General features: G+C 38.7%; 1 protein-coding gene across 6 annotated transcripts in view; it reads right to left on the bottom strand.

Annotated features, from left to right (window-relative positions):
- kiaa0825 (KIAA0825 ortholog) overlaps positions 1–12,839 on the bottom strand; it is a 341,406-nt gene that overhangs the window by 297,822 nt on the left and 30,745 nt on the right. For 5 of the 6 annotated variants that reach the window (XM_059969308.1, XM_059969309.1, XM_059969304.1 and 2 more), the window contains exon 5: positions 4,486–4,656. The exons of the other annotated variant lie outside the window; for it this stretch is intronic. In XM_059969308.1, the coding sequence (XP_059825291.1) occupies positions 4,486–4,656 (171 nt within the window). The remainder of the gene's footprint in view (positions 1–4,485; positions 4,657–12,839) is intronic. 6 annotated transcript variants of the gene reach the window in all.

Raw genomic sequence — 12,839 nt, 5'->3', positions numbered from 1 at the left:
CCTGTACCTCCTTCCTGATAGCGGCAGCGAGAAGAGAACATGGCCTGGATTGTGGGGGTCCTTGATGATGGATGCTGCTGACTGTAACAGTGCTATGTATTCAATAATGGGGAGGGCTTTACCTATGATTGACTGGACCTTATCCACTACTTTTTGTAGGATTTTCCATTCAAAAGCGCTGGTCTTTCCATATCAGGCCATGATATTATCAATCAATATATTCTCTACCATATATCTATAGAAGTTTGTCAAAGTTTTAGATGTCATGCTGAACCTTCACATGCGTGTAATGGGCTGCCAGTGACGGTGGTGGAGGTGGATACAATAGGGTCTTTTAAGAGACACCTAGATAGGTACATGGAGCTTAGAAAAATAGGGCTACAGGTAACCCTTGGTAACCCTACATGTTCAGCACAGCATTGTGAACCAAAGGACGTGTATTGTGCTGTAGGTTTTCTATGTTTCACCAACTTCTAAGGAAGTAGAGGTGCTGCCATGCTTTCTTTGTAATTACACTTAAGTGCTGGTAATTACCACACTAAAGGTCATTGATGTTATTCATTTTTGACAGAGCAGGGATCGGAGCTGAGTCTGTTGGTCATATATATCAATGATCTGGATGAAAATGTGATTAACTAGATTAGCAAATTTACGAATCATACCAAGACTGGGGGTTCAAAGGTTCATTTATTATCAAAGTATACAACTCTGAAATTCTTCTCCAGAAAGCCAAACATTCTTTGGGGGAATGGGCAAAGAAGTGGCAAATGAATTACAATGTCAGAAAGTGTACAGTTATGCACTTTAATGGAAGAAATAAACGGGCAGACTATTATTTAAATGATGAGAGAATTCAAAGTTCTGAGATGCAACGGGACTTGGGAGTCCATGTGCAGGATACCCTTAAGGTTAACCTCCAGGTTGAGTCAGTGGTGAAGAAGGCAAATGCAATGTTGGCATTCATTTCTAGAGGAATAGAGTATAGGAGCAGGGATGTGATGTTGAGGCTCTATAAGGCACTGGTAAGACCTCACTTGGAGTACTGTGTGAAGTTTTGGGCTCCTTATTTAAGAAAGGATTTGCTGACATTGGAGACAGTTCAGAGAAGATTCACTAGAATGATTCTGGGAATGAGAGGGTTAACATATGAGGAACATTTGACTGCTCTTGGACTGTACTCCTTGGAGTTTAGAAGAATGAGGGGGGACCTCATAGAAACATTTCAAATGTTGAATGGCATGGACGGAGTGGATATGGGAAAGTTGTTTCCCATGGTGGGGGAGTCTAGTACAAGAGGACATGACTTGAGGTTTGCAGGGCGCCCATTCAGAACAGAGATGCGAAATTTTTTTTTTAGCCAGAGGGTGGTGAATCTATGGAATTTGTTGCCACGGGCAGCAGTGGAGGCCAAGTCATTGGGTGTATTTAAGGCAGAGATATCACCTTGTCACCTTGGTATCTGAGTAGTCAGGGCATTAAAGGTTATGGTGAGAAGGCAGGGGAATGGGACTAAAGGGGAGATTGGATCAGCTCATTATGAAATGGCGGAGCAGACTCGACGGGCCAAATGGCCGACTTCTGCTCCTTTGTCTTATGGTGAAAACTGAGAAAGAACTGCAGCATGATTTTCAACCCCAAAATTCCTTCTCCACTCATAAAAAAATGAACAAAAGCAGAAAAGGCATATTGACCCCCAAATCTGCCTCCCGCACATAGAAAAATGAGAAAGATCTAGTGAAAAACACTGAATGCTGTATATAAAACCATAAGACTGAAAAAAAAGTCCACATTCAAAGAATTCAGAAAACCTGGGTAATCTTCTCTGGACACAGTGGCAGACTCTCTCCTTTCTGTCAGCAGGGTGATCCCACCAGTGATCAAAGGGCAGTCTCCTCTCTTAAGCAGCAGAGCGATCCCATCAGCAAACAAAAAAAACAGGCAGCCAGCTCTTACTTTCCACGTTCGGCTCGATAAATCAATCTCCCTTGTTGCTTTAATTAACGAACAATGGAAGCTTTAATTGGTTAAATGGAGTCGAACACTGGTTTGCACCCCTTCCTGCAGCCTTCTTGCCATGAGGATTTCTCTTGAAGACTGCAGAGTGATGAAGCACTCAAATGATCTCCAAACTGTAAATTACAGGCTCTATCATTTCCAGAATCACATTCAAGATGAAAAACAAATGGAAATGACATAAAAGAAGTGAAATATATGGTTTCATGGTCTTTCCAAAGATGTCGAGCGTGGGAGCATTGTACGCAGGTGTCACCTTGGTGTAGTGGACAGCAAGGAAGACTATCATAACTTGCAGTGGGATTGGGACCAGCTGGAAAAATGGGCTGAAAAATGGCCAAAGGAAGTTAATTCAGACAAATGTGAGGTGTTGCACTTAAGTTGGACCAACCAGGGTAGGTCTTTCACGGTTAATGGTAGAGCACTGAGGAATGTTGTAGAACAAAGGGATCTGGGAATACGGGCCTATAATTCATTGAAAATTGTGTCACAAGTAGAAAGGGTGATAAAGAAAGCTTTTGGCACGATGACCTTCACAGATCAAAGTATTGAGTACAAGAGAATGGATGTTATGTTGAAGTTGCACAAGACATTGCTGAGCCCTAATTTTGAGTATGGTATGCAATTTTGGTCACCTACATACAGGAAAGATGTAATTAAGGTCAAGTGAGTAAAAGAAAATTTACAAGGATGTTGCTGTGATTGGAGGACCTGTGTTATAAGGAAAGATTGAATAGGTTAGGACTTTATTCCTTGGAGCATAGAAGATTAAGGGGAGATTTGAGAAAGGTATACAAAAAGGAGTATAGCAAAGTAAATTCAAGCAGGGTTTTTCCACTGAGGTTGGGTGGCACTGCAACTTGAGGTCATGGGTTAAGGGTAAAAGGTGCTAAGATTAAGGGGAACATGAAGGTAAACTTCTTCACTCATAAGGTTGTGAGAGAGTGTATTGAGCTACCAACTCAATTTCATCATTGAAAAGAAGTTTGGATAACAACAAGGAATGCAGGGATATAGAGGGCTATGGTCCGGGTGCAGCTCAATGGGACTAGGTAGTTTAAATGGTTCAGCATGGACTAGATAGGCCAAAATGCCTGTTTCTGTGCTGTACTACTCTATTACTCTATGATTCCATGTACAAATAGCAGTCCTATTTTCAATCTGAGTTATCTTTAGAAATAAAGAATCTGAAGAAATAAGGTTTCTTTATTATCTTTATTGCCTAACTTTATTGTCTTTCAATTTTAAACAGTGAGGCTGATTTTTCTGTTCAGATTCGGGAACATTTTCCTTCCACATATATACTGAAACATACAATGAAATGTATCATTTGTGTTAACAATCAACATAACCTCAGCATGTGCTGGGAGCAGCTGGCAAGTGTTGTCACACATTCTGGCATCAAAATAGCATGTCCACAATGCTCAGAAACAGCAACAACAACAAAACAAACCTCTTCCTCCTCCCATCCCCCCACCACCACCCATCCATTCACTCATACACACAGGCACATATCTAACTCCAGTACAGGCTTCCTCTAAAGTCTACTAAATGAAAATGACAATTGAGGGGCAAAGTTGTGCCACATATAAAGTTGTCAATGCTGGAGGAAGTTAGCAGGTCAGGCAGCTTCTATAGAGGGGAATGTTTCGGGTCTAAACATCAGGACTGGAAAGGGGGGGGGGGGGGAAGAGCCAGAATAAGAAAGTGGGAAGGAGGACAAGCTGAAAAGTGATAGGTGAAATCAGCTAGGTGGGGGGAGGGGGAAGATGAAGCAAGTAGCATGCAGGTGATAGGTGGAAAAGGTGCTTCTCACTGCATCCTCCCTTCCCCACCACCTACCTTCCATGGAATTGAATGTTACTGGAGTCAATGCTGTCTTAGTAAATACAAGGCTACAAAGGTTCTATGGGATCAATACTGAGTCCTTCATATGTCAACAATACAAACTTAAAATACATTTGTCATGCTTATAAGCATTTTCTGTGTTACATACTTCAGGAAGATCTCACTCTGCACCATACCTCACTCCCTCATACCAACCCACAATGGCATGGATGTGAAAGGTCGAGGTACGCAAAGGGAACTGCTCTCTCTTGAGTATATAAGAATAGCTTGATTCTGTACGTTGATTGAAAATGAAATCAATCATTCTTAATGGGCACCATGGTAGCATCGTGGTTAGCATGCCATGGCAGCTCAGGGCATTCTGGAGGCTAGAGTTCAATTCTATCGCCACCTGTCAAGAGTGTGTATCTCTCCCCGTGAATTGCATGGGTATCCTCCAGCTGCTCCGGTTACATCTCACAGTTGGAAGACATAAGTTAGTAGGTTAATTAGTCATTGCAAATTGTCCTGTGATTAGGCTAGTATTAAATAGGTGGTTTGCTGGGTGGTGCAGCTCATTTGGTCAGAAACACCTGTTGCGCGCTGTATATCTAAATAAATAAAATACTGATAGATAAGACATACCTTGAACTTCTCTGTCTTGCTGTTTAAAAGTGTTTTCCAAAAAGACCTCTGAAAGGACTTCCTTCATTCTTTGTTCCATATGAAGAAGAATTTTTAACAGTTGGGAAAGATTTCTAAGCTGATGTGCGGTGAGATCTAAGTTCTTTATCTGCTTAGTCTGTTCCTTGGTAACTAACAAAATAAAGAAAGATTAAATTCTTAAATTACTTCACTTAACTACAAAGCTAAAGATTAGTTTTATTTCTCACATGTACTTCGAAACAAAGAGTGAACTGTGTCATTTGTATCAATTAGCCAGGATTTCACTGGATGCAACCAGTAAGTGTTACCATGCCAGCGGGAGCATGCCCACAATTTACTAGCCCTAACTGCACATCTTTGGAATGTTGGAGGAAACCTATGCAGTCACGGGGAGAACATACAACTCTTTAAAGACAGCAGCAGGATTTGAAAACAGTAAGTACTGCCATTGTAAAGTGATCACTAACCACTATGGCATTGTGCTATACCGTACATGATAAATATAGCCTACATATATTTTGTAGAATTCTCCAATATATTCTGTACTCCACCAGACATTAACTAGGCTTTCTTGACAATATTGGAGGGCTAAATCGCATACAGTTATGTGAAGCTGTTGAGTGTGACCCTCACTTCCATAAGTGGAATGAACCAGGAATGGGACGGCCTTCCATAGGTGGAATGAAACAGGAATCCCACTGCCTTCCATAGGTGGAATGAAACAGGAATCCCACTGCCTGCCATAGGTGGGATGAAACAGGAATGGGACTGCCTGCCATAGGTGGAATGAAACAGGAATCCCACTGCCTTCCATAGGTGGAATGAAACAGGAATGGGACTCTCTGCCATAGGTGGGATGAAACAGGAATGGGACTGCCTGCCATAGGTGGGATGAAACAGGAATGGGACTGCCTGCCATAGGTGGGATGAAACAGGAATGGGACTGCCTGCCATAGGTGGGATGAAACAGGAATGGGACTGCTTTCCATAGGTGGGATGAAACAGGAATGGGACTGCCTGCCATAGGTGGGATGAAACAGGAATGGGACTGCCTGCCATAGGTGGGATGAAACAGGAATGGGACTGCTTTCCATAGGTGGGATGAAACAGGAATGGGACTGCCTGCCATAGGTGGGATGAAACAGGAATGGGACTGCTTTCCATAGGTGGGATGAAACAGGAATGGGACTGCCTGCCATAAGTGGGATGAAACAGGAATGGGACTGCCTGCCTTAGGTGGGATGAAACAGGAATGGGACTGCTTTCCATAGGTGGGATGAAACAGGAATGGGATTGCCTGCAGCAATTGGCAGATTTCAGTGAACAAATGCAATGAAAACCTTAGAGATTGAAAAAGACATATTCAGGAATAGGAAGAACAAAGTTAACAAAGCATTTCCATTTTTTATAAGACATGTTAGACTACTTGGGAAAGTTGATCAAGAAATTGACCTGCAGCATTAAAATCACACTAGAGCATCATTACTTGGTACTCAGTAACGTTTTGAAGACAGAATAAATTGCTGACATCAGTTTTGTAGTTAGCATACACTATAATAATATACCCAATCTCTTACCAAACCCATGGATTCCAATCTAGGAGGACAAATGCATTTACTTTGGTATTTTATTATCCACAGCTTCCTATCAGAAGAATGAAATCCAGGTTCTATATTAATTGTATGCAAGCTTGGAGCTGGTTCACCATATTATATGTTATTTTATATAGGCTTTCATATAATCCTTACAACAGCCAAGCATCTCTAAAGTGCATGACTACCTGCCTTCATTTGTATGGAATTCTGTTACATCCTTCATCTGTGGAATTAGTGTTATGGAGTCCCTCCGGCAAGTTGGTGTGAAAGCAAGAATAACTGAGATGTTTAAATACTACTTTGTGCTAGGTTCATGCACAAACTTAAGGTGAAAACAGCACTGGAATAAAACATCTTCAGTCCATTGTGCATCATTACTGTGGTAGTTTATCAAGCATTACCAAATTTCTTGTTATCTCTGTTGGGGTAAATGTGCAGAGAACAATACTGATTATGCATTATTTACTCAGTAAAATGTTAAATAACTATTTAAAATATTATTTTACATTCAGGTAATAAGATTTTCCAATAATTCTTAAAATCTTGAAATATGTTAAATGTTCAACAAGCAAATATTCTTGTTATACTGTGCTATTTTTTATTTAATTCACTTTTTCATTGAACTTTCTTGTCAAGAATTCCTACAGATAATTTTAATTAGTGGTTCCAGTAGTGAAGTACTTTCAAATTACAGCATAAAATACAACTACATAACTTTTAGATTTCATTTTATTTTCTACTACAGTATTAAGTAGCCAGATGTTTAAAACTCATACGGGACAGGAAAAGGCCTTTTGACCCACTGTGTTCCTACCAACTACCAAGAACTCATTTTCATTAATCCCATTTTATGCTCCCAAAATTCTGATAAAACCCCTTCCTGATTATACCACTGACGGAGATGTTTGGGTCTATTTATAGTGGCTATTAACTTGCCAATGCATACATTTTTTGATGAGACTGGAGCATGCGGTGGAAGGGGAACATACCAATTTTGTACAGAGAGCACAGGGAGCTAGGAGTGAGTTGAACCTGAGTGAGTTGTGCTTATGTACCTGCAAGATTTGGTCCTTCCACTGCTTCCTACCATCCAGGGACCTAAAGTGACTTCCCTGGTAAAGCAGTTCTCCCAATGTACTGTATGTGGTAATCGCAGTGTGCCTTCCTCCACAAAAATGACAATGAGCTTCTGCTTAGTTGCCACTTTATTTGACCATGCCACTCCAGCTCTGACCTTACAATAACTGGGCCTGATGCAAGCTTAAGAAGCAGTACCTCGTTGCTACTTGCAAGACTCAATACTGAATTCTACAATTTTAGATAATTTGTTCATTTTTTCTGTTAATATGAGAGCCAGCCATTTTTTAATTAATCTCAAATCCTAATTTTCTTATCCACTGTTTGCTTTGCATTCTAGTTTGTTTGGCTTATCCTATACAATAATAGCCAGACTATATGAAATTAGCAAACATTATTCAAAGGAACTTAATCAGATCTTGCTGCATTAGTTCACATTAGAGCTGGGATTCCCAATTTTTTTTAATGCCATGGACCCCTACCATTAATCAAGGTGGTCCATGCATGCCAGCCCTGAACTAAGGCTATTTTATGGTAGCCAAATAATTCTACTTCGCCATGGATGGTCCCAAGCTGGTTGTGAAAGGAGGAGAGGTGAGCATGAGGCTAGCAACTTCATTCCATAAAAACCTAGAGCAACAGAAGCTCCAACAGATAATCCAAAGACCTCAGCCCTGGAAGAGGAAGGATCTTCAAAGACGGGCTTCTTTTGGGGGGCAATTTAAAAGCCTAGCCCAGATCAGAGGACTGTTGGCAGCCTATTTCTCAGTAGGGGTGATGGGTTTAAGAAGAAGCATTAATTTATCAATTTTCACATCTTTGGGATTTTGGTGGAACCCCACACAGTTACAGAAAGAATATGTGGAGCACATGTAGACAGCTCCAATGATGATTGAGTCTAGGTCACTGAAGCCATGGAGCAGCAGTTTTACCAACTCTAATACTGTGCTGCCTATAGTGACACAGCTATTCTTGGTAATGCTCACTTAATACTCCTCTGTACTGTATTATTCAGCTGGCAACTGTCATCCACTTTTCTTGTTTCATTCTGCTCTGCACATTTTTGTTATCCAGGGAGCTGTGTATTTTGCTGCTCTCTCTTTTGCCCTTGTATTAAACAGTAGCCACTTCAGAATCACAGAACTGAAATGGAAAGAGTTCATTTTCAACCTTAAGGTGCTGCCTAAGAGGATGATTTCATCCTCTTAGGCAGCATTTTATAACACATCCACAAATCATCAGATGCTCTAGACAAATCTTTTAGTACAGATATTTCTTACTTTGATTAAATTTTCATTCTAAACCAGCGAATAGGAGATATTAGAGAAATCAGCTATGTCCATCAAGAAGCATCAACAGGTTTTATTCATTTGCTGCTCTGAAGATGAACAAATAGGTAACAAAATGCAATGAATTATAATAATTTCAAAGGAACGTATGAAAGCTTTAATTCAACAGGTTCCAAATACTCAACAATACTACATTTCATAATGTTAAATTTGTTACATGTAGAGTATATACCAAATCACAACACGACCAGCAAAACAAAGGAAAGGCCCATAGGAACACTCCATTTGTATGGTCTCCTCAAGGTCACCAGTCCTTATTTGGAAACACTCCACCATCCCTTTATGGATCTATATATTAGACTTCACTACCTGACAATATTGTTTTATTATCTTGCCTAGAAACAATGTGTAGTATAGGAAATGGATTACCAACATCATCTTATGGGCAAGTCTGCAGTAATTGCTGGCTTTGCTAAAACTTATATAAAACTTTGCTATAGAGTATACATTGCCCATTTAAGGTCACAATGTCTAGCTGTTAATTGATACATTCCATGCATAATAGTTAATTGCCTCTTTTTAAAACTATTTTTTACCACTACCTGATTATTTTTAGGTTTACTAGGTCTAATTTTAATATTTAGTGAGTTTTGCGCAAGCAGTTGATGAGAAGAATGCAAAATACATTTTATGACTTAAATTCAATGCCAGTGATGTTTAACTTCTATGCTGTAACTGTGTTCTGAACTGACAAAAAAATCTTCAACTGGTTGGTGGTGGGGTGGGGGTGGAAACTTGGCACAACATATGCTCAAAGAAATTATTTCTTGCAAGTAACTAGGGCAGAGTTTTCCCCGTCTTTTCTATTCTGGCTATTCATCAGAAAGAAGGCTCATGGGCCTCCAGAGATACAGCTGGATTTGCTGAGTATTTTCAGTATTTTCTATAATGATGCAATGCTGACCACAATTAGCAGCATCAGGTGATAGATCAAATTCAAATTCCATGACATGGAAGGGTTAAGCCACTTGTTCTATTCCAACCAAGTTTCCCCTGGTTGATTTTGACTATCTTTGTCTTAATCTTTATTGTATCATCTTGTTATCTTTTAATGATGCCAGATAATCACATTTGTTGTCTTATAAAAGGTCAGAATACTGGCTTATTATTATCTTCATGATTCAGAGATGTGACCAAATGTGGAGATAAAACAGAAGAAATTCCTAAACAACAGAATGCACAAAATGCTGCAGGAATGCAGCAGGTCAAGCAGCATCTACGGAAGGCAAAAAACAGTTGACGTTTCTGGTCAAGACACTTCAAATTCCTAAATCCCAATTTTTTGAGTATCAGTTGAAAATTCAGATACTGGTTAAAGAACTCTCAAAACTCATGAACATTTGCCTGGGAATCAGATTTTCAATGTTATTGTTTATTTGTTGGGTATATACTGTGTAACATAATAGAAGAAATTTAAGGATTTAAAACTGAGAGATTGAGTGACTTTCTTACAAAGAAGATAGGATTTTAAAATATTTTCTTTATTAAATTCATGTTCTTATATTAATACTTACTGTAAGTTCTCAAAATTTAAGCAATTTGTTTTAATTAGCAACATACATAAAATTTAAATTATACAGATATAGATGCTCCAAACCCTTCATCTATAAATGTGCTCTTGAAAATTCTGATCACATTGATGGCTTCCGTATATTATTCTAAAACAAACATTATTTATACTGGATGACTGATCATGAATGGTTTAAAGGGAAAAATCCCTTAACATTTGTAATTTAACTGGCACTAAGTGCCATCTAAAGAACAGAACAGATGGTGTTGCAAAAGTAAACAATCATCAGATGGCTTGCTGCCAGATTCCAAGAAATATTAGACCTGAACTGAAGTGCAATTCCCCTATGGACTATACTTATTGCCACTTCATTTTCTATCACTTTATCCACAGTATCCTTTGCAGAACAAGCCTATTTCCAGCCTCTTTCTTATTACCCCTGTGGCTCTGCAATACCATAACAGCCTTTGGTAGAAGGAATTATGTGTCCTCCATGGTCTAAAGCCAATTATTATACATTTTATTCAGGAGGATGTTCTAATCTTCTGGGAATTGATAATCATGAAATGATTTACCTCTGATTTAATTTTCCTGCACAAATTTATTGTCAAACATGCTGGCTGCACCCAGCTGCATGAGATAAGTTACTGTATTTAAAAAATTAAACTCCAAATCTTTAAGTAGCATTACATGGGACTGGGGAATCATGCTGTTTTTTGCATACTCAAATTCTATTGGCAATTTGATCTGATTCACTTCTTTCATGTATTCCTTATATTTCAAATAACACCATAAAAGAATGCTCAACGTAGCAAAAAAAAACTACGGATACATTTCCGTACTTTCAAAATATAGCTCTCATTAGTCTTGGAACTGTATTCCTTTTCCTTTATGAGATTTTAAGGATACATCAGAAACCTTTAGCTTTATCATTTGCCCTTTCAAAACAACCATCATGATCTTGAGCTTTAAAAGCGGAGCTACATCCATTCCAAGCTCTGCCAGTTACCAAGATAGTTCTATTGATGACCACCACTCTGAAGTTTTTATTAAATTCTACCTAATAGCTCTAGGTTCATTACTGTGTATTCAAGAGCAGATAAAAATTTCCAATAACTTCCAATGATTATGGTCTTGGAGATCTATTCTCTTTGAATTTATTGTTTTAAAATTCTTCATAAGCTCCTCTCATTTACAGCTGATAAAGTTCTATTCTTAGACAACCTATCCTCTTCATCCCAAAAAGGCAACATTCTGAATTCTACTTACTGTTTATGATGGATCTGATGCATTAATATGAGACCTCTAAATTATAATGTAGGTGTAAGTCAGTGTAATAATAAATTAGCAAGAATGTGCTGGAACTGAATTAAAGTCAACCAGTTTCTCATGACTTCTCCCCACAAATCCGTGTATACTTTCATTTTAAGAAAAATCATTTGTGGAACATGATCATCATTGGAAAAACATTTATCACCTATGTATAGGATGAAAGATGAACTGGTGTTCAGCTCAGTGCTCCGTGAGACTACTCACTTCAGCGCTGAACTAACTCTGAAGCTGTGGCCAGCAGCCATCCGTATACACCTCAGCTCTGTGGCTATGGCCTGCAGCCATCAGGCTCCTGGACTGGCTTCACTCACATTAGAGCTGAACTAGCTCCATGGCTGTGCACTCTGTGGTTCATGTTCTGTGTGTTATTTGTTTACATTTTTATTGTTTGCACCATTTGTTCTTTTTTTTCTGCACAATGGGTACTTGATGGTCTTTTTTGCATAGAAAGAAAGCCTGTCAAAGACCAACCTTTATTGTGTGTTTTTTTAAATGGATTCTATTGACGAATCTCAAGGTTACATAAGGTATACATACTGCGATATTAAATATACTTTAAACTTTGAATTTTTTAATGGCCCTTGAACAGATAGTGGCATAGTACCTTCTTAAATAATGCAGTCCTTCTGACAAAAGCAGCATCACCATATTGTTGGGCAAAGAATTCCAGGATTCAATCATAATAATGATGAAAGAACAGGATCATATTTACAAGTCATGATGGTTTTGAATTGGGAGGAATATTTGTAGGTAGTAGTGCTCCCTTGCTGCCTTGTGGATCTTAGTGGTGTTTTAGATGAACACCTCCATTCAGTCTAAGATTCCATTTGCCGGTCTCTTTAATTCTTCATACAGATTCCATTCTGACTGCCAGCTTTGGCCTCTCTTACCTCATACATTATTCCAAACTTGATTAATGAGCAATATCTCATCTTCCAACCAGACATAGTCCAAAGAACTTAGCAACAAATTCAAAACTCCTGCAATATCTACAAACGTGGATAAAATTTCAGAGTGCAATGATAACAATTCTTTACAGATTCATTGTCATAAAAACTGCATAACTGAAGCTGCAGTTTTTTGCCCATGAAGTTCAATACAAGAATCTCATGCAAATATCAAACCCAGGAAACAACAAAACCAGAAGACTGCACAAGGGTGAAGGTTAAAATGCTGGGAAGGATATTAGGGAAAAACCTCAGCCATCTCCTAATATTTAATTCAGAGTATAACATCTGAGACGTGATGACTAAAGAGTAATATTAAGTCATTTTGTAACACGAGTGTTGAAGATTTTTGCAAAGCTATTTTCCCCAATCTGGTGGTACATTATGATATAGCTGGAACATTCCATAATTTCAATAGTATTTTTCTCATTATGTACACCTACAGATCCCACATACTAAATTATGAAAGTAAAGTGAGGTAATAAACAGTTATACATTTAACATCAATATTTTTAAATATTTA

Source organism: Hypanus sabinus, chromosome 5 (assembly GCF_030144855.1).
Source record: "Hypanus sabinus isolate sHypSab1 chromosome 5, sHypSab1.hap1, whole genome shotgun sequence".
NCBI lineage: Eukaryota > Metazoa > Chordata > Chondrichthyes > Myliobatiformes > Dasyatidae > Hypanus > Hypanus sabinus.
This window is presented reverse-complemented; position numbering and strand designations above follow the sequence as displayed.